Source organism: Saccopteryx bilineata, chromosome 2, assembly GCF_036850765.1.
Source record: "Saccopteryx bilineata isolate mSacBil1 chromosome 2, mSacBil1_pri_phased_curated, whole genome shotgun sequence".
Classification (NCBI taxonomy): domain Eukaryota; kingdom Metazoa; phylum Chordata; class Mammalia; order Chiroptera; family Emballonuridae; genus Saccopteryx; species Saccopteryx bilineata.
The window spans coordinates 387,211,685-387,234,126 of NC_089491.1; the positions used below are offsets into that span (position 1 = coordinate 387,211,685).

Below are 22,442 nucleotides of genomic sequence, written 5' to 3' on the forward strand. Positions count from 1 at the left end.
CCGTGCCTGATGCCCCTGCCCCCCACGACAAGTAAAGGCTCAGATTGTTCTACAACTGTTTGCAATCTTGCCTGCGTTTGGAGGATGGCAAAATGACAACAGCTTTGGTGCCCTTGAAAAGTTGCCCTTTTTGCATCCCTCGGAATAAATGTCCTATTTCTCAGGCACCCTCCTTCTTACCTCCAGGATGGCAGCACCCTGACAGCTGCCGGAAGAGGGGGCGGAAACTTCAGAACAATGACAATTTGGGAAGACAGCCCGATCACGATGGGGAAGCGACCCTTCAGCGCTCCCAGGGCAGCCTCCTCATTTTAAGCTATTCCTTTCAGTGATTGGAATGGGGGGGGGGTCATTTTCACATCTTGTGCATGAATATCAGGGGTGTCACCTGCCCAGCAAGTTCCCTGCTCATCGTAGTCTTAGCGAGACTGTGACCCCGGTGACTTGCTTTGCCCTGGTCTCGGGGTGGGCCCAGACGGAGCTGGCCAGCAGACTTGCTCTTCGTCTAGGTGGGCCCTGTGCGGGTGGCCAGGAGGGAAGGATGCCTGGACTGCTCTCCGAGGTCACTGTCTCCCTCCTCCTGTGCTTTCTGGAACCTGTGCTTCAAGCTGTTCCTTCTAATGCTTGGCCACTTTTGAAAACATTAGATTAGCCATATGGGTTTCTATTGCCTGTAGCCTAAGAACCTTGTTGGGACGCCTCTCTTCCCAAACACAGCGCAGCATGTGTTCTTTGTTATGATTAAAGCCGGTGCAAAGTAAGTCGGTTCTGAAACATTTAGATTTCACAGAGCTGTCTCCCTTCACCAGTCCTCCTAGCTCAACCCCTTCTGGTTTAAGATCACCCAAATATTGTAACACCAGGAGTCACCAGGCTTGCCTGACCCAGCTAGGTCTTCTGACTGGGGGAGGCTCCCTGACGATCAGTGTGTGTGTGGGGGGGCCTCCCAAACTGTCAGTCATTGGGGGGCGGGGCTCCCTGACTGTCGGTCAGTGGGGGGCGGGGCTCCCTGTCAGTCATTGGGGCGCGGGGCTCCCTGACTGTCGGTCAGTGGGGTGTGTGGAATGTGTGTGTGTCTTAGGAATGCTAACGACCTGGTAGCTGTGCCTGCCTTGGGGGGGGTCCCCTCACCTTCCCCAGGACAGGAATCTTCAAGGGCACTGGAGGTGGCCTGAGGCATGTGCTCTGACTTGCTGGCTGACCATTGGTTAATACACATCTTAGGACAAGGGTGGTCTCTCCTCGTTGTCTCACTTTGGTATAAGGAAAAGAATCTAGGTTTTGGAGTCAGATCCGGGTTCCAATGCTGACCCTGCCACTTACGAGTTATAGTAAGTTGGTAATAAATCTTGTCTGAATGTCATGATGCCCAGTGTCTAGCTCAGTGACCTGCAAACAGCTGGTGCTCACACGTGTGGGGGTGTCCATCTCTCAAGGTGTTCTCACTTTGGGGCCGCGGAGTGGGGTCTCAGCCTGGCTGGGTGGCGGTCCTCCGGCCAGCAGCGAGGGCATTCTCACCTGCGAAAGGGTCTCCCTCATGACGCAGGCAGGTGCGCTAGACCCCGTCCCCCGGCCACACTGACCTGAACTCTCCATGGGAGCCTGGGCGCCAGGAGGATGTGGTCGTCTCGGACAGCAGAATGGAAAGTACGGTGGTTGGTTCTTTTTTTTTCTTTTTTCCTGCACGGAGGTGTTTCTGCAAAATAAGAGGCGGCAGGTGTAAGAGGTAGGAGGTGCAGAAAGTATATTTGGGGAATAGAGAGGCTCCCGGGAGTCCCAGGCTTCTAGGACACCGGAGGCAAGTCTAGACTTATTTAAGAAACGCTTCTGTGGTGCTTGCCACGCGCCAGGCACTCTCCTAAGCACACAGAAACTGGCAGGCCCTTCGTATTAATGTTAACCTCCTGAGGGAGGCACTGTTTTCTCCCACCTACAGATGGGGAATGGCAGCACGGGGAGGTTAAATAACTCTTCAGGGGCAATAGCTAGTAAGGAAAGGAGTGAATGAGCACTTGAACTCGGACCGCCTGGCTCTCGAGCCCACGCCCTGAATCAGGACCTCAGCGGGAGGGGCTCTCAAAGTCTGCTTCCCAGGGTAACAGACTCTGCAGCTGAGGAGCAGAGGAACTCTGAGTGAATTCAAGAGCTTGTTCTTTGAAGGAAAAAATTAATTAATTAATTAATTAATTAATTAATTAAAGTGAGAGGAAGGGAGATAGAGAGACAGACTCCTACATGTGCCCTGACTGGGATCCACCCAGCAACTCTCGTCTGGGGCCAATGCTCCGATCAACCAAGCTATCCTTAACACCTGAGGCTGACGCTTGGACCAACCATGCTATCCTCAGCACCTGGGGCAATACTGGATCCAACTGAGCCACTGGCTGCTGGAGGAAAAGAGAGAGAGAAGGGGGAGGGGGAGGAGAAGCAGATGGTTGCTTCTCCTGTGTGCCCTGACTGCAATCAAACCCGGGGACGTCCATACTCTGGGCTGACACTCTAACCACTGAGCAAATTGGCCAGGTTGAAAACAATTTTAAATAAATAAACACATACACAAACACTTTGAAAAGCTAATAGAGAGAGAGAAAGAGAGAGAGAGCAAACAGACAATATTAGGAAGGACAAATATCACATATATAAGGTCTACCGGAAAGTTCTGTCCGTTTTTGGAATAAAACAAAATACAAATTTTCTTACCGTCAATAAACTTTATTAAATAATATATTTACACACCAATCCTATATTCCGAATATAGTCTGAAATGGTTTGCTGAGCTGAATTAAGCCTTTCTGCGATCTCCGATGTCAGAAAAGGATCTTGCTCCAACATGGTCTTAACAATATCGTCATAGATCAAAGATGGTTGCCCAGAATGTAGCTTATCAGAAAGGTCGAAATCACCTGTTTCGAATTTTTCGAACCATCTTCTGCATGTCCTATCAGAAACTGTACCTTCACCAAACACTTTCAATAAATTTCTACATGCTTCTGTAGCATTTCTTCCTTGTTGAAATTCGTATACAATATAGTGGCGTAAGTGAACTTTATCAGTAGCCACAGGTACACTATTGCTTCACACATAAGACTAACGTGAATCAACTTTGTTTTAGTTAATTTGCTACGTCAGTATGTATACATTAAGTGATAAAGATAGAGAGGCACATATGTGCCAAATAAACATGTGCTTACGTGTCGAAACTTGTGATAGAAACGGACAGAACTTTCCGGTAGACCTTATATATACATATACACGCACACATACATATATATCTATATATATGTATTTGTAGCAAAAAAGGAAAATCTGAACCCTCTATATCATACATGGTTTTCTAGGAAAATGAAATGATGAAAAGCCTCTAGAAGCGTTAGAAAAACTGCTTATACTAGTAACCACTGAGGAAATAAACTTCCACCCACAGACTTGGAACAATTCTCTGGTTCTCTTCCCAGTTTCTGGCAGTAATCCAAGTCACTGAGATTGCTGAGCAAATCTGTGAGACATCATCCATGTGGCGGAAGTTGTGCAGGGCCCCAGAGTGTATAGATAAATAAATGAGACACAGCCCTTGCTCTCGGGAGGAGGGGGTCTACCTGCCTGTGACTCGTAATGACCGCAGCCACACGCCCAGCCCACGACAAGCACGTCCACACTCTCATAGACCCGCTGTTCACAACATGCTGAAAACACACCCGTTTCACAGATCCGCACAAGGGAACCAGAGACGCGCTCTGCCTAGAAAAACCATGTCTCCGAAAAACATCTAAAAGGTCTAAGTGGCTATACAATGTAATGAAGTGTCCTTCTCACCCTTCCTCTGGTCTGTCAGGTCCCTTCCCCAAAAGGAGCCATAGGGTTAACATTTTCAACCTGTGGCCAACATTCAAGAGTTATATTTTCCATAAAAATCAAGATTCCCAGGTTTTCTTCAAAAGGAGTCACTGGAGGATCTGGCAACCCTGGGTCCACAATTCAGAGCAGCCATCGGGGCGCTGAGCCGCCACTGCCCCCGCAGAAGGGCCCCTGCGCCCGCCCTTCCTACTGGTCACCACGCTCATCTTGTCTGCAGCACCATTCACCCTCCCTAGCCTCCTGCTAGGCTCTGGGGGGCAGTGAACCTGCAATCCGGGAGCCCTACTGTGTGTGGCTCAGGTCCCAGCTCCCCCAGAGAAGAGCTCGTTACAGAACGCCTGGCGCGAGCCGGGCACTGGGGCTGCCCCGTGGACCCTTGAGCCATCTGACCAGCATTCCTGGGCCACCATCTCCTTCTGCAGGGAACCGCTGTAATGTCCTGTTTGCTCGTTGTCTGGTTGTCTCCACTGGAACTCGGGCTGCACGAGGGCGGGACCCTGGCACGTTCACCGCCGGTGCCCCATTACCTGACGCGGTGTGTGCCACATAGAAAGCCCTCAATAAATACTGTTGATGAACGACTACCAGGCACTCACAGGGAAACAAGACAGTGTCACTGTCCCCAAGCTGCTCCCCAGGCTAGGCAGCAGAAACAGATCTGTCAGGCATGGCTGGTAGGACAGACTGCACAGGACACGTTATGTTGATGCTCAGAGCACTGGCAAAGGAGACAGCCCTCCCAGGGGAAGGGGACGCAGACACAGTCGTGAGGACACTGTGCTCTGCCCTACTCACGTGGCAGGCTCCTCTGCCCCCTGTGCTTGGGAATCTGTCTCAGGCCCCATATCAGACAACCTGGCTGCAGTGTCCAACTGCTGCTTTTGTGTCCCTGACCCAGCAGAGAGCACATTAGAGCTCAGCTCGCATGTCCTGCCCTCTCTTGTTCCCCTAGTCACAGCAAGAATGTGCTGTCACGGGAAAGAAATACATCAGCCACCAGTCAGGAAGGGTCCAGCATCTGGCATCGGCAGCACGGGAAGCAGCTGAGGGGTGAGTACCAACGACCCGGGAGAAGCCCACGGTCACTGCACTGTAGGCTCTCACGCTACGCTGCCCACGGCGTTCATTCACTGCTTCAGTTGTCCAAGAGTTACTGAGCCTCACTGTGTGACGGACACCGTCCTACAGATAGGAGGCAGGAAAGCTTGTCTTCCATTGGAGACCAAATCGATGAGTGTATGGGTTCATCCATTCATTCAGTAAATACGTGTTGTGCCCCTTCTCCATGTCAGACACTGTTCTAGGTCCTGGGCATATGGCAATACTTTAAAATGGACAGAGACACCTGCTGTTTTTTAAGAGGGTCATCAGGGAGGTCTCACTGAAGAGGTGACATTTGTGTAGAAGCCTGCAAGAGGAAGAGAGCAAGCCAAGTGACAGCTGCAGGAAGCATGTCCCAGGTGCAGGGAGGAGCTGGCTAAGTGTCAGGCGCTAACTTGTCAGTTGCAAGTAGGGTAAATCTTAGACCCTTCCTAGTTCTTGACAGAGGGAGGAGACCAGAGACAAGGAATGAGTAAATGCAGCAGTGACCAGATGAATAAATGAATGCATTGGGATCTGGAGGGCATCTCTCCATAAATGCAGACACCTGCCAGACAACACATGACACTGTCTGGTTTTCCTGTGAGTGCCTGATAGTCGTTCATCAACAGTATCTATCCAGGGCTTTCTATGCGGTACACACTGCGCCGGGTAATGGGGCACCGGCGGTGAAAGTGCCAGGGTCCTGCCCTCGTGCGTTCACAATGCGCAGCCCTCGGGGCAGGCGCAGACACACGGCAGGTCCCTGTGTTAGGACTGAGGAGGCCTCAGGACTGTCCGCGGAACCGCGAGGCGGCTCTACGGGATGCAGCAGGAAGAGACCTGGGGGAGTGCGTTCACAGCTGCCAGCGTCCAGAAGTTGATGCAAGATAACGCGAGAAGGCTTCCGGCTGGAGGAAGGACTGAAACAAGCAGGGTTTAGAGGAGGATGTGCAGAGGCCTGGCTCAGGGTCCGTGTTTCACAACAAAGGCCCCTGGTGCTAACAGCCCTCGGCCCGCCTAGCACCCCAAACCCTTATTGTGGGCTCCTAGGACAGGCTGTTTAGACAGAAGAACCCCCCCTGTTCTAGCCCAGACCAGAACCTGGGAAAAAAGACATGCAGTTTCCCAGGGCTGCATCTCTGTCTCCCTCATGTCCTCAGTCACCACCCTGACACAGGGACCCCCCCCAGTGGCCATTTCCCTGCCTCCTCCACTGATCTGCCTTCTCCTCCTCCCACCACACTGCCCCCCTCAGGGGGTTTCAGGGGCAGATGCTATTTCCAGACCTCTGACCTTTCTCTGTTGAGACAGTCACACCTACCTGCCAGAAGACACTGGCTCTCCGGTTTAGAGCATGTGATTAGTAGCTCGCAGTAGGGGAGAGGGCGCGCAGGCGCAGAGCTCAGAGTTCCGAGAGGGTTCCCTCAGCGCTCACCCCGCAAGGCCCACCTGGGCTCTCCAGATCCTGAGCGGTCAGGGAGCTGAGGGCCCTCCTTCTCCGCGACCCTCCCCTGTGGACCGGGCGGGCCCATTTCCTCCTCTCTGTCTCCCCAGAGCCGGGAAGGAAACACCCTGGGTGTCGGAAAGCCAGTCTGGGGTTGAGGGGAGAGCACTGTTCTCGGGGGGCAGGGATCCAGAACGCAGACCGGGAAGCCACAGGGACCAGGTGGTGATGACCATGGCGGGGCACTCACGCTCACCATGTCAGTCCAGGAGACAGGTTTCTTGGAGATAACAGAGGTGAGAGGCGGGCCCTGGGGAGGGGCCGTGTAGCCTGGCAGGTAGCATCAGTGCTGGGCTGCCTGGGTTCAGCCCTCCCTGTTGCTATGGCAACTTGGGTTGGTTGCTTAGAAGCTCTGTGCCTTAGTTTCCCTAACTTTAAAGGAGGCCTAATAACACATCCTCATAGGATTACTGTGAAGACTAAATAAAACCACTTATAGCCAAATGAAGAAGCAGAACAGGTTCATGCCTGTAAGTTCCCCATAAACTACACTTCAGTGGCCAGATCGGATCTGGAGCTGCTCTCTCCTTTCACACCAGCCTTCACAACCACCCCCCTCCTCCGGGGTTTGCACACTGGGCTGCTCTCGCACGGGTGCCTGCTGACTCTTGCGCGCACGCAGCCCGTCTGCCTGGCGCTGAGCCTTCCCGATCCCGCATCCAGGGGTCCCTCTCTGCCTTCGCACCCCGCCCCGGCCAGCCTGCTGGCGCAGCTGACTTCTGTGTTAGTCGGCTGTTGCCCTGTCGCAAGCCCTACGCCACCCGGTCAGCTTCCCGAGGCTGGAGACGTGGTTGGACGCTGGCACCGGCCTCACGCGTAGAAGATGCTCAATCATGTGTGTGAGAAGACAGGCCAGCTCAGCACTACTGGCTCCAAATTCCCCAGGAGAGGGACGGAGATGATGTCCCGGAGGGGGTGCGGAGGGCCGACCCAGAAGGTTCCTTTCGAGTTGCTTACCCCCTCGGTGATCTTTGGCAAGTTGCCTCATGTCTCTAAGCCCTAGTCTCCTGACCTATATAGACAGGACCTTCATGACTCAAATGGACATTAAAATATGTATCCAGCCTACCTCCCATTGCTCGTGAGAGTCCAATGGGGTAACGAGGGTCCTGTACAGCACCAGGCATATACAGTTAGTCTTATTATTACTATTGGCACTTGCAGGATTTGGAGAAGAAAGAAGAGGTCTTCTCACGGGGTCCTGCGTCCTCTCTTGTGAAAATGGGCCCGACAATCCTGACTTGGCAGAGTGGTCCTAGTAGCCGCCAGACCTGGGTAACCCTTCTCAGAAGGCTGGGCCTTGCGTTCACAGAGCTGGGGGTGTCTCAGCCCCTACCGGGACCCCTATCAGCATCCCTCTGCCAGGGACCCCCTTCTGCTCTGCTCTGCTCTGCTGGGTCCGCCTTGTCCACTCCCTCCCCGGAGCCCCCACCCGAGCCAGCACCTACCTCGGCTCAGCTGCTGCAGCGCGGCTCCCCACAGGGACCCCGATGTCTGAGAGGAGCCCAGGCTGGGGTGCTCGGTCCCCACTGCGGCCCCCAGACCTGCAGAGGAAAGCCTGGTGTTGGGCAGGCCCGCTCTGTCCCACCCCTTCCTTCCCCTTCCCCTTCCCCTTCCCCTTCCCCACAGGCCTCAGAGTTCCTCCCAGAGCACATCCTGCTGTGAGGTTGCTCTGTGCTCACCCCTGGTCACCAGAGCTCTGTATTCTGATCTGGCGGGAGGTAGGCACCTCGAAAGAGTCCCCCTGGTGCTGACTGGGCCGTGATGCCAGGAGCCCTGACCCCTCTCCTGAGCTCCAGGCACTCCGACCGCCCTGGCCCTGGACATCCTCGGGCACATGGCCCTCCAGCACTTCCAGCTCAGTGTGCATGAGCCTGGCTCGTGACTTTCCCTCTAACGCATTTCTCTGCTCCTCACCTCAGAACCGGAGACCTGAGTGTCATCCTTCACACCTGGCTCCCTCTCCTCTCACATCTGAACAGTCCCGAGTCCTGGCAGCTTGTGACTTGGCCCCTTTACCCCCTCGCAGCTTCATCAGACCACCTTTGTCTTTCTCCTGAGTTACAGCCACAGCCTGATGTCCCCTTCTAAATCCACCTGCACTCGCAGCCAGGGGTCTCCTTCAGGTAGTGTGACACAGTCCCAGCACATGACCCTTTCAGTGGCTTCCTGTGACCTTCAAGAGAACAGCCAAACCCTGAACTCTGCAGGGTGACTTGCAGGTGACTTGACCTTCCTTATCCAGCCCTTCTTTGATCCCCGACCCCAGGCTCCATCCCTCCCCTCTGCCTCCTCCCAGAAGTCCTGGGCCATTGTGGCCTCTCCACACCCTCGGCCTTCCCTGGGCTGCGTGGTCTCCTAGAGCCCCGCTCCTCGCTTTCCCGGATTCGGCGGGAAAGAGCGGAAAAAAGAAGACTGGCAGGAGGAAAAGTGGAGTGCCCCAGAGGCTGGGGGGGGGACAGTGTCAAAGAGAAGGTGGTCAACGCTGTGAAAGAGGCAGGGCCCTCCGAGTGCAAAGGGTGCAGAGGGTGTAGAGAGGACCTGGGTGCAGGGAGGGCCCGGGTGCAGGGAGGGCCCGGGTGCAGAGGGTGCAGGAAGATCCTGGGTGCAGAAAGGGCCCGGGTGCAGAGGGTGCACATGGTGCAGGGAGGGCCCGGGTGCAGAGGGTGCACATGGTGCAGAGGGTGCACATGGTGCAGGGAGGGCCCGGGTGCAGAGGGTGCACATGGTGCAGGGAGGGCCCGGGTGTAGAGGGTGCACATGGTGCAGGGAGGGCCTTGGTGCAGAGGGTGCACATGGTGCAGGGAGGGCCCAGGTGCAGGGAGGGCCCAGGTGCAGGGAGGGCCTGGGTGCAGAGGGTGCACATGGTGCAGGGAGGGCCCAGGTGCAGGGAGGGCCCAGGTGCAGGGAGGGCCCGGGTGCAGGGAGGGCCCAGGTGCAGGGAGGGCCCAGGTGCAGGGAGGGCCCGGGTGCAGGGAGGGCCCAGGTGCAGGGAGGGCCTTGGTGCAGAGGGTGCACATGGTGCAGGGAGGGCCCAGGTGCAGGGAGGGCCCAGGTGCAGGGAGGGCCTGGGTGCAGAGGGTGCACATGGTGCAGGGAGGGCCTTGGTGCAGAGGGTGCACATGGTGCAGAAAGGGCCCGGGTGTAGAGGGTGCACATGGTGCAGGGAGGGCCCGGGTGCAGAGGGTGCACATGGTGCAGGGAGGGCCCGGGTGCAGAGGGTGCACATGGTGCAGGGAGGGCCCGGGTGTAGAGGGTGCACATGGTGCAGGGAGGGCCCGGGTGCAGAGGGTGCACATGGTGCAGAGAGGGCCCGGGTGCAGAGGGTGCACATGGTGCAGGGAGGGCCCAGGTGCAGAGGGTGCACATGGTGCAGAAAGGGCCCGGGTGCAGAGGGTGCACATGGTGCAGGGAGGGCCCGGGTGCAGAGGATGCACATGGTGCAGGCAGGGCCCGGGTGCAGAGGGTGCACATGGTGCAGGGAGGGCCCAGGTGCAGGGAGGGCCCAGGTGCAGGGAGGGCCCGGGTGTAGAGGGTGCACATGGTGCAGGGAGGGCCCGGGTGCAGAGGGTGCACATGGTGCAGGGAGGGCCCGGGTGCAGAGGGTGCACATGGTGCAGGGAGAGCCCGGGTGCAGGGAGGGCCCAGGTGCAGGGAGGGCCCGGGTGTAGAGGGTGCACATGGTGCAGGGAGGGCCCGGGTGTAGAGGGTGCACATGGTGCAGGGAGGGCCCAGATGCAGGGAGGGCTGGGTGCAGATGGCCCAGGTGCAGGGAGGGCCCGGATGCAGGGGTGCAGGCCACCAGCCGACCTCGGCCGTGGGGAGAGAGCATTCCTGGGGAGCAGGCGTCCTCCGAGGCGACATGTTTGCTGACTTGTCATATTCTTTCTTTTTTTCACATTTGGAAGCCAAGCAGTATTTGTGGGACTCTTCAACACACTTCTAGACCTTTGTGAAGCTCACCAATTTCTATGCTTTCATCGATTTGGCTTAAAGGGTCAACGGGAGAGACAGATGGCCATCAGCGTTGTCTGGGTGTCCCGATTCAGCTCTGCCTGAAACCCTGAGGCCTAGATCTCCTCTTAAATTGTTCAGCTACGTGATGCAGTACACGCCCCTTTTATTCACTGAGCCTATTTGAGTCTTCTGTCACTTGCAGCCAAAGGAAAAGTCACTTTTTCTGCAAGGGCTTGAATACATTTTGTTCCATGCCCTCATTTCCTAGAAGAGAACATTTGACCAAAAGAAAAAAAAAAAGAGAAAGGTTCCAGAAATTTAAATCATTTGCTCGAGGTCTACTCCACCCCGACATGTATTTCTCTGTCCCCCTCATGGGGCTGGAAACACATTCTTGGTCGCATCTTTGTATTAGAGTTCTAAGGTCACATGCCTGCCTCACCCATTTGGCCTTCCACAGCAACTGCCAGGAGAGCAGAGAATTCGTTATTCCACTCGTCACAGGGTAAGAGAATGATAAGGGAATGCCTGGCTCATTAAACACAGTAAATGTATGAGTGGGTGAATGGAGGGAGGGAGGGAGGAAGGGAGGAAGGAAGGAAGGAAGGAAGGAAGAGAGAGAGGAAAAAGAAAAGGAAGGAAGGAAGGAAGAGAGAGAGAGAGAAAGAAAAAGAGAAAGAAAAGGAACAAAGGAAGGAAGGAGGAACGAAAGAAAAAGAAAGAGAAAGAAAGGTACGAAGGAAGGAAGGAAGAAGGGAGAAGAAAGAAAGAAAGAAGAAAGAGAAAGAAGAAAGAAAGAAAGAAAGAAAGAAAGAAAGAAAGAAAGAAAGAAAGAAAGAAAGAAAGAAAGAAAGAAAGAAAGAAAGAAAGGAGAAAGAGGAAAGAAAAGAAGGAAACAAAGCCCAGGAGCCCAGCCCCCCGCAGGTTCAGGACTGGGCAGGGCCGGGCAGTGTGCTGTTCTTATCAGCTTGGGCCTAACTGAATCGGAAATCACAAGCTGATGTCGCCTCTTGTGGCTGCACTGCCCCTCTTATCACCAGCCGCTGCGTCTGTAACTGTCCTGGGCATGGTAGGCACGGTGGGGGACGGGAGACAGCGGGAGTGGGAGGGTGCTGGGGGGCGGGGACAGCTCCGGAGCCGCCCCTGCAGGGAGGAGCGCAGGCTGTCAGGCTGCCTGGTCCCAGCGGCATGTGGAGTCCGATCCTGGAGCTCTCCTTGGGGCCGTGAAGTTACGGAGCTTCCTGCAGACTGCCTCTTTCCAGCCTCGTTCCTCTTTCCAGGAGGGCCCGCCTTACCTATTTTTTTTACTTCTTTTTCAATTACAGTTTACATTCAATATTATTTTGCATTAGTTTCAAGTATACAGCACAGTGGGTTAGACAATCGTACACTTTATAAAGTGATAACACCCATACATCGTTATTGCAGCATTGTTGACTATCCCCCGTGCTGCACTGCCTAGTTCTCCTGACTACTTTGTACCAACCAATCTGTACTCCTTAATCCCCTCACCTTCTCCACTCAGTCCCCAGTCCCTCCCCACCGGCCCCTATCAGTCCGTTCTCTGTCTCTATGAGTCCGTTTCTGTTTTGGTTGTTTATTTTGTTCCTTGGATTCCATGTATATGTAAAATCATATGGTGCTTGTCTTTCTCTGACTGACCATTTCACTTAGCATAATACCTCTGAAGTCCCTCCACACTGTCACAAATGGTAAGATTTTATCCTTTCTCTGGCCATTGTATATCTGTACCACATCTTTATCCAACTGTCTGTTGCTGGACACTTAGGTCGCTTCCATATGTTGGCCATTGTAAATAATGCTGCAATGAACATAGAGATACAGATGTCTTTTCAAATTAGTGTTTTGGACTTTTTGGGTAAATACCCAGAGGAAGAATTGCTGTGACCCCCATATTTTTGGGGGGGTTCTGAAATTTTCCTTTTGACTTAAACAAAAAGGTAAGTAATATAATATCTAAGAAAATTCTGAAAGTAAAGAGGGCTGAGATGGGTAGACCCTACCAGATAATTAAAACTATGTAAAGGCCCTGGCTGATTGGCTCAGCGGTAGAGTGTCCGTCCTGTGTGTGGATGACCCGGGTTCAATTCCTGGTCAGGGCACACAGGAGAAGCGACCACCTGCTTCTCCAGTCCTTTCCTTCTCCTCCCACAGCCGCGGCTCAGTTGGAGCAAGTTGGCCCTGGGCGCTGAGGATTGTACCATGACCTCTCCTTAGGTGCTCAAATAGCTTGGTTGCTGAGCAACAGAGTAACAGCCCCAGATGGGCAGAGCATTGCCCCATAGGGGGCTTGCTGGGTGGATCCCTGCTGGGGCACATGCGGGAGTCTGTCTCTCTGCTTCCCTGCTTCTCACTTAAGAAGGAAAAAAAAACTATGTAAAGCCTCAATAAATAAAAATGTGTCATTGATGCACAGGCAGATTAAAGAAACTGGCTAGAGGCCCTGGCCGGTTGGCTCAGTGGTAAAGCGTCGGCCTGGCGTGCAGGGGTCCCAGGTTCGATTCCTGGCCAGGGCACACAGGAGAAGTGCCCATCTGCTTCTCCACCCCTCCCCCTCTCCTTCCTCTCTGTCTCTCTTTTCCCCTCCCACAGCAAGGCTCCATTGGAGCAAAGATGGCCCGGGCGCTGGGGATGGCTCCTTGGCCTGTGCCCCAGGCGCTAGAGTGGCTCTGGTTGCAACAGAGCGATGCCCCGGAGGGGCAGAGCATCGCCCCCTGGTGGGCAGAGCGTCGCCCTCTGGTGGGCGTGCCGGGTGGATCCCGGTCGGGCGCATGCGGGAGTCTGTCTGACTGTATCTCCCCGTTTCCAGCTTCAGAAAAATACCAAAACAAAACAAAACAAAAACCCCCAAAAAACTGGCTAGAGTCAACAATAGACACACACAAGTGAACACAAATACATTTGGGAATTCAATGTGAAAGGAGGATGGCATTTCAAATTAGTGATGAAAGGTTATTAACAAATGATACTGAACACTCATTTAGAGAAAGGTAGGACCTGGAACCTTAACACTGAAATAAATTCCCAGTGGATCTGGAACACAAAAAAGAAAGCGTCAAGTCTTAGAAGGAAATTTGGTAGAAATCTTTCTAAGTGTGACACCATGGCCGGAACGCACACGTGTGCTTGCGCAAGTCTAAGTGATGAAATAGACTGCACAGAATATTTCCATAAACAGACTCAAAAGGTTTGCAGTTCATTTCAGAGAGAAAACTTTATTAATATATAGAAAGCTCCTTCCAAGCAATACTAGCAATTGTCGAGCGAAAAACAGGCAAGGATATTTGAGACAGCTGGTGGGAAAAGATAGACAAACGGCTCTTGAACATGAAAAGATGTTCAGGCTTTTCTTGTAAGAAGTATATATGAGAGATTTTCTTCTATTGAAACATCAAGCCCTGGCCGGATAGCTTGGTTGGTTAGAGCATTGTCCCGAGGCACAGAGGTTGCTGGTTCAATCCTCGGTCAGGGCACATACAGGAGGAGATTGAATTACTGTCAGTCCACTCCCGCCCCCAATTCAATGGAATAAAACATTTTAAAAAACCATAAAATATGAAGCCATTTGATAACATGGCTGGCAAGGACATAGGAAATAGGTAAATCTACTTGGTGTTGGTTTTGAAATTTATGCCTCATCCTACACAATTCTACTTCTAGATATTTCTTCTATAAATATTCTAGTATATGTGCAGCACTGGCTGCACCTATTGAAGGTAGAGAAAGGCCAGTCAGCATTTGCCTCAAATATTCACTTAAGGTTAACTTCCTTCTAAACTTGTTTAAAATTTCTTCCTCCTGCCTGACCTATGGTGGTGCAGTGGATAAAGTGTCACCTGGAATGCTGAGATTACTGATTAGAAACCCCGGGCTTGCCTGGTCAAGGCACATACAACAAGCAACTACTACCAGTCTATGCTTCCTGTTCCTCCCCCCTTTTTTCACTCTTTCTTCTCTCTAAAATCAATAAATAAAATCTTAAATAATAATAATAAAATCAAGTTTCCTCCTCCTTCTGTTAAACATTGGTAAAGAAGGCGCTCGATCTAATGTACCTCAGACAGGAAAAACACTGTAATCAAACATTTCTCTTCTGGTTAGCTCCAAAACCTGGGAATTAATCCAGTCAACACTGAACTCAGCACACGGACCATGGGTTCTGACAGCGTTTACAGGCGGCCATCAGAAAGCTGGCAAGCAGGTGCAGGTAACGATTTTTGACACAAGGGGTCCAGTGGTGCCGGTCAGACGGCCTATCCTTGCAGAACAAGCCATCATGAACCCAGCCTTGACGGTGGTAACTCAGAAAGGTAAGGCTGATGGGATTCTCAGAAAGGACTTTCAATTCACTTTACCTGCTTTGATCCCTTAAATATTGGGCAAGTGTCGATAAACTCACAGAAAAGTGTCATCAGTACTATTAAACTTAATTCCAAAAGTTTCAGTAGAAATTACATTTTGTGTGCTCTGTTTAATAAGAGGCCCCCGAGTTGCCCGAGCTTTTTGTACCGTCATCCATAGAGGCAAATACACAAGCAGAAGTGAATGCCCAGGGCCTTGTCCCCACGGGCGCTGTGTCTGAAATCCCAGTGACTGCACTGTGAATGTTGACCAGTGAGGGCCGGATGGTACGTTGGTTCATTCCAGGGTTCGTCCCAGGCATCCTAAAAGGTGAGCCAGATATTTAGTCTCTCTTCAAACTGTCTCTGCTGACGGATAGGTGGTGAATATCTTTAAAAACCAGAGATAGCCCTGGCCGGTTGGCTCAGCGGTAGAGCGTTGGCCTAGCGTGTGGAGGACCCGGGTTCGATTCCCGGCCAGGGCACACAGGAGAAGCACCCATTTGCTTCTCCACCCCTCCGCCGCGCTTTCCTCTCTGTCTCTCTCTTCCCCTTCCGCAGCTGAGGTTCCATTGGAGCAAAGATGGCCCGGGCACTGGGGATGGCTCCTTGGCCTCTGCCCCAGGCGCTAGAGTGGCTCTGGTGGCAGCAAAGCGACCCCCCGGAGGGGCAGAGCATCGCCCCCTGGTAGGCAAAGCATCGCCCCTGGTGGGCGTGCCGGGTGGATCCTGGTCGGGCGCATGCGGGAGTCTGTCTGTCTCTCCCTGTTTCCAGCTTCAGAAAAATGAAAAAAACAACAAACAAACAAACAAAAAAAACCCAGAGATACTTTTTTACCTTTGTCGAAAAGAGTAGAAGTAGAGGTCCAATTCTCCGTTTTTTACTTATCATTTTAAGGAACATTAAAACTCCACCCGGGGGGCCAGAAAACTGCTTGTTATTTGTATAGCCCTGAGCTAAAAATGGTTTTTATATTTTTAAAGCATTGTCAAAACAAAAGACAAACCAAGCAAACATGTGACAGATCTTGTATTTTGTCCCTTCAGAGAAAAACATTTGCTGACTGCTTGCATTATTGGTCTTCCTACTTTTATTGTGAACCATTGCTCTTCAAGTGTTCACGTGTGTTTCTTTTTACAGACTTTACCTTTTCTCCTTTCTTTTTGGAGGTAGGTTGACTGTAGGCGGATGCAGTACCAATTCTTGACCCAGGTGGGAAGGGACAGGCGGAGGGGTGCTGCCCCCTTGTGGTGACACATTCTTCATCTTGCTGACTTGTATCTGACCAGCTTGATTCCTTCAGGTCACAGGGGTCGGGAACCTATGGCTTGCGAGCCAGATGTGGCTCTTTTGATGGCTGCATCTGGCTTGCAGACAAATCTTTAATAAAAAAAAATAACGTTAAAAATATAAAACATTCTCATGCGTTACAATCCATTCATTTCCTACCGCTCATGTTCATGGTTGCGGGTGGCTAGAGCCAATCACAGCTGTCCTCCGGGACAACACCAAATTTTTATTGGATAATGCGTAATGTACATGAGTCGTTGTATGGCTCTCATGAAATTACATTTTAAAATATGTGGCGTTCATGACTCTCTCAGCCAAAAAGGTTCCCGACCCCTGCTTCAGGAGGTTGGTCACTTTTTAGTTTTTTTCTTTTGGGAATGCTAAATATTTTGTGTCTCGTGTTAAACAAGTTATTTTTAAGCAGTCTACAGTTGACTTGACAAGTTTGCAAGCATTTATTTGAGATAAAAAAAAAAAAAGAATAGCTATTTAGGAAGCATTGATTCAAGCTAGAAGCCCACGCAGCATTCCGATTAGGAGACCAAGGCAAGGGGCGTTTATGAGAAAGGGAAGGGACAGTTACATCGGTAGACGGAAGGAAGGCACTTGTATAGGGGGGTGTAGGTACGCCAACATAGTGACTCTCATTCCAGTGTTTCTCATTTTCAGTGTGGTCGCCACCAGTCCAGCAGTAGTCACGGTAACCACTTTCTGCTTGTCTTTGCAAACCATTGTTGGGGATACAGTGCTGGCGTAGGCCCCGTCCAAGGGCTATGTTGCCCTGACTTAACTTCTAAAAGTTTGTGGACTCAAATGTACAAGGTAGCTCCTTCAAGATGGCAGCTCCAGCTCCATTTTAAAACGGCTTCATGTATATATTTTTATTTGACAATGTCTTCCCCACATTCATGTGTTGAACGTCCAAAGTGATGGTATTAGGAGAGAGGATCTCTGGAGAGGTAATTGGGTTTAGATGACATCCTGAAGGTAGAGCCACCAGGATGGGATTAGTGTCCTTAGAAGAAGAAGGAATAACCAGAGCTTCCACTTTCCACCATGTGAGGACACAGTGAGAAGGTGGCCATCTGCAAACCGGGATGAGAGCCCTCACCAGGTACGGAATCCACCAGCACCTTGATCTCGGACATCCCCAACCCAGGAACGGTGAGAGAACAGTTCTTTCTCTAGCTTTTTGAGATGTAAATGTAAATGATTAATTTTTAGCTATTGCTGCATTCTAAGGTATGCTTCATGGCAAACAATGTCCTCCTAAGCGTTACTATAGCACCCCAAGAAATCTGCTGTCCTATATTCATTACTAACCAGTTCAATATAGTCTCTAGCTTCACTTCTTTTACTTTATTTTTTGACCGATGAATTATTTAGGGATGTAGTACTTAATTCCCAAGCAGTAAAAAACATTACTTTCTGGTAATGTTTTTTATTATTGATAGTTTAATTTCATTGCAGCCAGAGAACATACTTTGATTTGAATCATTTCAAATTTGATTATTCTACTTGTACGTAAAAGTAACGTGAGTTCTGTTGTTTGGGCAACAGTGTTCAATTTCAAAGAGATCACATTTATTAATTGTTTCGTTCAGATCTCTATATCATGACTGAGTTTTTGTCTATTTGTTTGATCAGATATTGAGGAAGCGTGTTAAAGTCCTTCTCTGTGGCTGTGGAGGTGTTCATTCTGTCAGTCTCTGCGTTAGAGTTTAAACGATTGTTATTGGGTGCACACAGAGTCATGATTGTGTTGTCCTTTAGTTGGCTTGACTCCTTGATTTTTATCAAATGCCGCCCTTTATTTCTTGTACTGTCTCGCGTTAAACCCTCTGTCGGCTATTAGTGTAACACCACTAGCATTTCTGGTCAGGTTTGCATAACCCTTTTGCTTTTAGCTTTTTGGTTGTTCTCAGATTTAAAGTGTGTCTCTTGTGAACAGTGTAAAAATTTAAAAAAAAAATCATCGGACAATACTAGGTAGAGAATTCTAAGTTGACTGGGTTTTTTCCAACACTTTGAAGGTGTCATCTGGTTGTCTTCTGGCTTCTGTGTTTCTGCTGTGAAGAGAGATCTCAGTATAATTATTGTTCCTTTGAAGATAGCATGCATTTTTTTCCTTTGGGCTATGTGCTATTTTTCATTACTCTTTTTCCCCAGGAGTTTGACAACGAGGTGCCTGTGTGCGTGTGCGGGTGTGTGTTTTAAAAAGTAAGCACCAGATTTTATTGGAATTTCACCATTTTTCCATTGATATTCTCTGTTTCAGGAGCCAGTCCAGGGTGCCATACTGCATTTAGTTTTCAGGTCTGCTCAGTGTCCTCTGGTCCTTCCTTGTCCTTCATGACACTAACTATCAAGGGGAGGACTGGTCTGATTACTTCGCAGAATGTCCCAGAGTCTGGGTGATCTGATATTTTCTTCATGATTAGACTAGGGTTATGGGATTTGGGGGGGAAAAAATCAGAGGTGAAATGCTCTTCCCGTGGAATTTTGTTTTTATCCTGTGTAAGATTTGCTGAGTTTATTGAATCTATGAGTTGATGGGCTTCTTCAATTTTAGCCAACTGAACGGTAGGAGAGACAGTGCCCGTCCCAAGTCCAGGACTTAGGGGCAGCACACGTCTCTGCTTACCTGTGCTACCACTCTGGCCCAAGGTGCCTGAGAGAGCCACCGCGCAGACCTGAACCCCACCTGCAGCTCGGAGTCAAGCCGCTCTGAGCCCAGCCCAGATCGAGGGATCCCTAGATGTCCCACGGATGCATGAGCAAGAATAAATAATCACGGCGTAGCCCACAGAGTAGGAGATGTGCTTTATTGTTTGCAGTAGCTAACTGATGCAGAGCCGGGGCGTCTCCTGTCCTTCCTCCTCCATCCCGAGCAGCTGTGTGTGGAGCCCGGTGCTTCCGTCCTTGCCCCAGATCACAGGCTCCTCCGCCCCCACCCCTCGGCCTCCTCTCCTCTCCTCTCCCTCCCTATGACCCAGGTCTGAAAGCAGCTCGGATCCAGGGAGCCAGCACTGAGCTCACGTCCCTTCCTTTCAGCAGCCCGACAAGGCTTAAAGGGAACTGTGTCCCAGAAAATTTAAGCACAAATATACTTTCTACGGAGAGGAAAATTACAAAAAGATAAATAAAACAATCCCAAGAACCTTATTTCTGCTATATGTGAAGTGATTTATGTGAATCGCCCAAATAGCAGTTAATTACCAAATAATTCTAATTCTATGTCATTAAATACAAAATTAACAATAATATTAAATTCTTTCATTTATTCTTGAACCCCCATTGGTCCTGTAGTAGACAATCTTTTCCCACCACAAAAAATATAGAAAGGCTATGGCTGACCACTCTATGGAAGTCCTGGACAGGGTGGGAATGGCGGTCCTGGGGAGGGGCTGTGTCCACTTCTCTCCGGGGGCAGTACTCTGGACTGGGGCCTCACGGGCTCCTACAGGCCCGGAACCTTTGGACAGGAGTCCGAAGCAGGAGAAGGAGAGGAAGGAAGGGCTCTGTGCAGGACCCCGCTGTCCACTTTCCTGGTTCCCCTCCTCGCCTCTATCAGCTCAAACCCGGGCCCCAAGCCCTGCCCTCCACACTGTCACCCTAGCCCACGTCTCCTGCAGACTTCTGAAACGACACCAGCCGGGCAGTGCTGCACTGTTTGCTCTCTTGTCCTATCACCCGTGTCCCCTGGGTCCGGTTCTAAGCTCTGCAGAGCCTGGCACCCTGTCCTCTACTCCTCTGCGACCCTGCTCAGGCACCAGAAAGGAGCCAGTGAACTTGGGGCTGCAAGATGGTGCATACTCTGTGCACCAGCCCAAGGAGTGAGATGGATGTGGGGGGCCCGCGGGCCAAGCTGGGAGCGAAGGTGGCGAAGGCCAGGGGCACCCCATCAACCCACTTCCCACCTGGACTCAGGCGATTCCTCCTCCCCAGGGTAAAACCAACCGCTCCTTGCTGCCTCGGGCCTGGTGACTTGGGAAGGAGTGAATGGAGTGTCCCCGAGGCCGTGAGGGCACCCCAGGGCCAGAAGGGGCGTCAGCGTGCAGAGGGTAAGGCCGCTGACGCGTCCTGAGCGCAGGCTATGGGCGAGCCACGGGGCCAGGCCCTTCGCAATGCCTTTCCAGCCCTTTAGGGAGGCTTTCTCTCCCCATCTTCGAGCCGAGGAAAGGGAGGCTCCATGTTAGTTATCTTCCCTCTGGTCGCTGGACGAGACGGTCACTGAGCCACAATGAATCTAAGCCTGTCCTGTCTCCCAAGGTCCTCCGATCTGGAAAGGGCCCCCAGAGGGGACGAGTCGGGGTCCTGACAAGAGACAGTGTTAGTGCTGTGTTTCAGAAGACCCAGGGAACTTGTGAGAGAGAAAGCATGTGTGTGCCTGGGTGTGTGTGTGTAAGAGAGAGAGACACACACACACACAGAGACAGAGAGGTGGGGGGCGGCACTGACGGTCAGGAAGGAGAGGCTCACCCGTTTCTAGAGTCCAGGGGACTGAGCTCTACACACACACGCTGTCCCATCTTTGACAAGGGAGAAGAGGCCTAAACCACAGCCCAGGGCACCAGGGCCTCTGATCGTTTTTCAAGAAAAAATACTCGACCATGTCAGAGGCCAGGGCCTTCAGAGATCAGCTCTCCTTTCCGCTCCAGGGGTCCGAGGGCTGTGTTTTGTCCCAGACTGAGCCCCAAGGCCCCAGAAACCGCGAACACCCTGCCACCTGCTCAGCGCCGGGCCCACAGCAGGGCTCTGACCCGGCACAGGGCCATCTGATTCTCCACAAGGAGCGAGACCCCCCACCGTCGACCGTCTGGGGAGAGGAGGCTGCTTCTGGCGTTCTGTCCAGGCTGGGAGAGGCCCTCGCTAAGGCAGAGCTCCACTAAACGTCATGATGGGCAGGCAGAGGAGGGAGCAGAGGTCCGGTGTGGCCTGGGCCTGGGGGTGGGGGCCCCTCTGGGGTTCCGGGCTGAGGCTGCTCTTCTCTGGCTTGTAGCAAGGTGAGACCTCACACCTGCGGACAGGGCAGGAGTAAGGGGAGGCCTCACTCCCTCCAGGGCCGCCCAGGGCTCTGGGTGGGAACGCGCAGAAACGGACCATTTCCCTGGCCCCCCCTTAGCTGAGGCAGAACGAGGGGCCCCTCTCTCCTACCGGACCACACTCTGCAGGATCTTCCTCTCGTCCTGGTCCAGACACACTGCAAAGGGGCAGTTGTTGGAGCCGATAATCTGGACCCTGTCCACTTTGATCTGCGATGTGCTAATCTGGAAGGAAGGCCCAGGTCAGTCAGTCCCCAGAGCCCTGGACACGGAGATAGATCCCAGCCCCGGAGAGTTCCTGCCCTTGGAGCTGCCCAGCCAGCTCTGGGGGGTAAGGGGGCAGTTTGTCCCTCAGTTCTCCAAGGCTGATGGCCAGCTCAGGGGAAGGGTCTGAGGACTCCATCAGGCCCTGGCTCCTCCCCAGCCTCTGTCCTCCTCTAAGGAGAAACTGCACCCCTCACTGCCCTCACAGTGGGAGCCCTGGGGTCCCCCACGGCCCGGGGTTCCCCGACAGCCGCTCGAACTCAGACTCAGGGGACCCTTTCCACGTGCCCGTGCGCTCCTCCTCTTGACACCCCACAGCACGCCACGGGCGGGCACACCCCGAACCACGTCGTCCCTCACCCTCTCTCCTCCCACCCACACGGCCTGCAGCCCAGGGACACCCCTCCGCTCCCGCACACACACGTGTGCACACGTGCACACACACAGGTGCGCACGCCCACCCGGGCAGTCTCCTGCGGGTGCGACTGCGGCTGCAGGGAGAGGGGGCCCTCACCTGGTTGAAGCCCTTCTTGGATTTGGGGTTTTGCCTCTTCACCACTTCGGTCAGGTGTAGCGTCAGGGCCTCCATGCTGGCGTCTGAAGGGCACCGGCAGCTCAGGCCGGGCTCAGGGCCCCTCCCCGCCCACACCGTTGATCCCCGCCCGCACCCCTGCGCCCCGCCCACACCTCCGCGCCCCGCCCACACCCCTGCGCCCCGCCCACCCCACTAACCCAGCTCCTCCTGCTTCCTGCAGGCCTTGTTGAGGTTGACGGAGGTGCAGACCTTCTCCATGTTGCTCCAGCGACTTCGCCCGCTGAAGGCCCCCTGGAAAGGCAGCAAAGCCAGATGCCCTCTCACCTGGAGGCCCCGCTGCCTGCTGCCTTCACTTCAAAGAGGCCCCAGGTCGCCAGTGACAGGGAGCTGCCCGTCATCAGCACTCCCGGGAAGCTCTCTCATTCGCCCAGGTGTGCTGGCTTCTTTGCTAAGCACCCTGCCCTGGTATAGACCTTAGAGACCCCGGGGAGGGGCGCCATGTCACTGGCTTGGTCCATGGGCCAGCCTGTGACCGGGTCATAGGACCC

At 52.7% G+C, this 22,442-nt stretch overlaps 2 protein-coding genes across 4 annotated transcripts in view; both read right to left on the reverse strand.

Annotated features, from left to right (window-relative positions):
* The window catches only part of PIK3R6 (phosphoinositide-3-kinase regulatory subunit 6), a 52,811-nt gene extending 44,847 nt beyond the window's left edge, over positions 1-7,964 (reverse strand). The window contains exons 1-2 of the mRNA XM_066255540.1: positions 7,891-7,964; positions 1,584-1,696 (exon numbers count right to left, since the gene is read on the reverse strand). Coding sequence (XP_066111637.1) covers positions 1,584-1,596 — 13 coding nt within the window. The 5' untranslated portion in view covers positions 1,597-1,696; positions 7,891-7,964. The remainder of the gene's footprint in view (positions 1-1,583; positions 1,697-7,890) is intronic.
* A 10,647-nt stretch (positions 7,965-18,611) lies between these two features.
* The window catches only part of LOC136327248 (phosphoinositide 3-kinase regulatory subunit 5), a 74,165-nt gene continuing 70,334 nt past the window's right edge, over positions 18,612-22,442 (reverse strand). For 2 of the 3 annotated variants that reach the window (XM_066264256.1, XM_066264257.1), the window contains 4 exons: positions 22,092-22,185; positions 21,874-21,956; positions 21,208-21,320; positions 18,612-21,070 (listed from right to left, as the gene is read on the reverse strand). In XM_066264256.1, coding sequence (XP_066120353.1) covers positions 20,923-21,070; positions 21,208-21,320; positions 21,874-21,956; positions 22,092-22,185 — 438 coding nt within the window. In that variant the 3' untranslated portion in view covers positions 18,612-20,922. The remainder of the gene's footprint in view (positions 21,071-21,207; positions 21,321-21,873; positions 21,957-22,091; positions 22,186-22,442) is intronic. The other variant, XM_066264255.1, reaches the window with a different exon arrangement.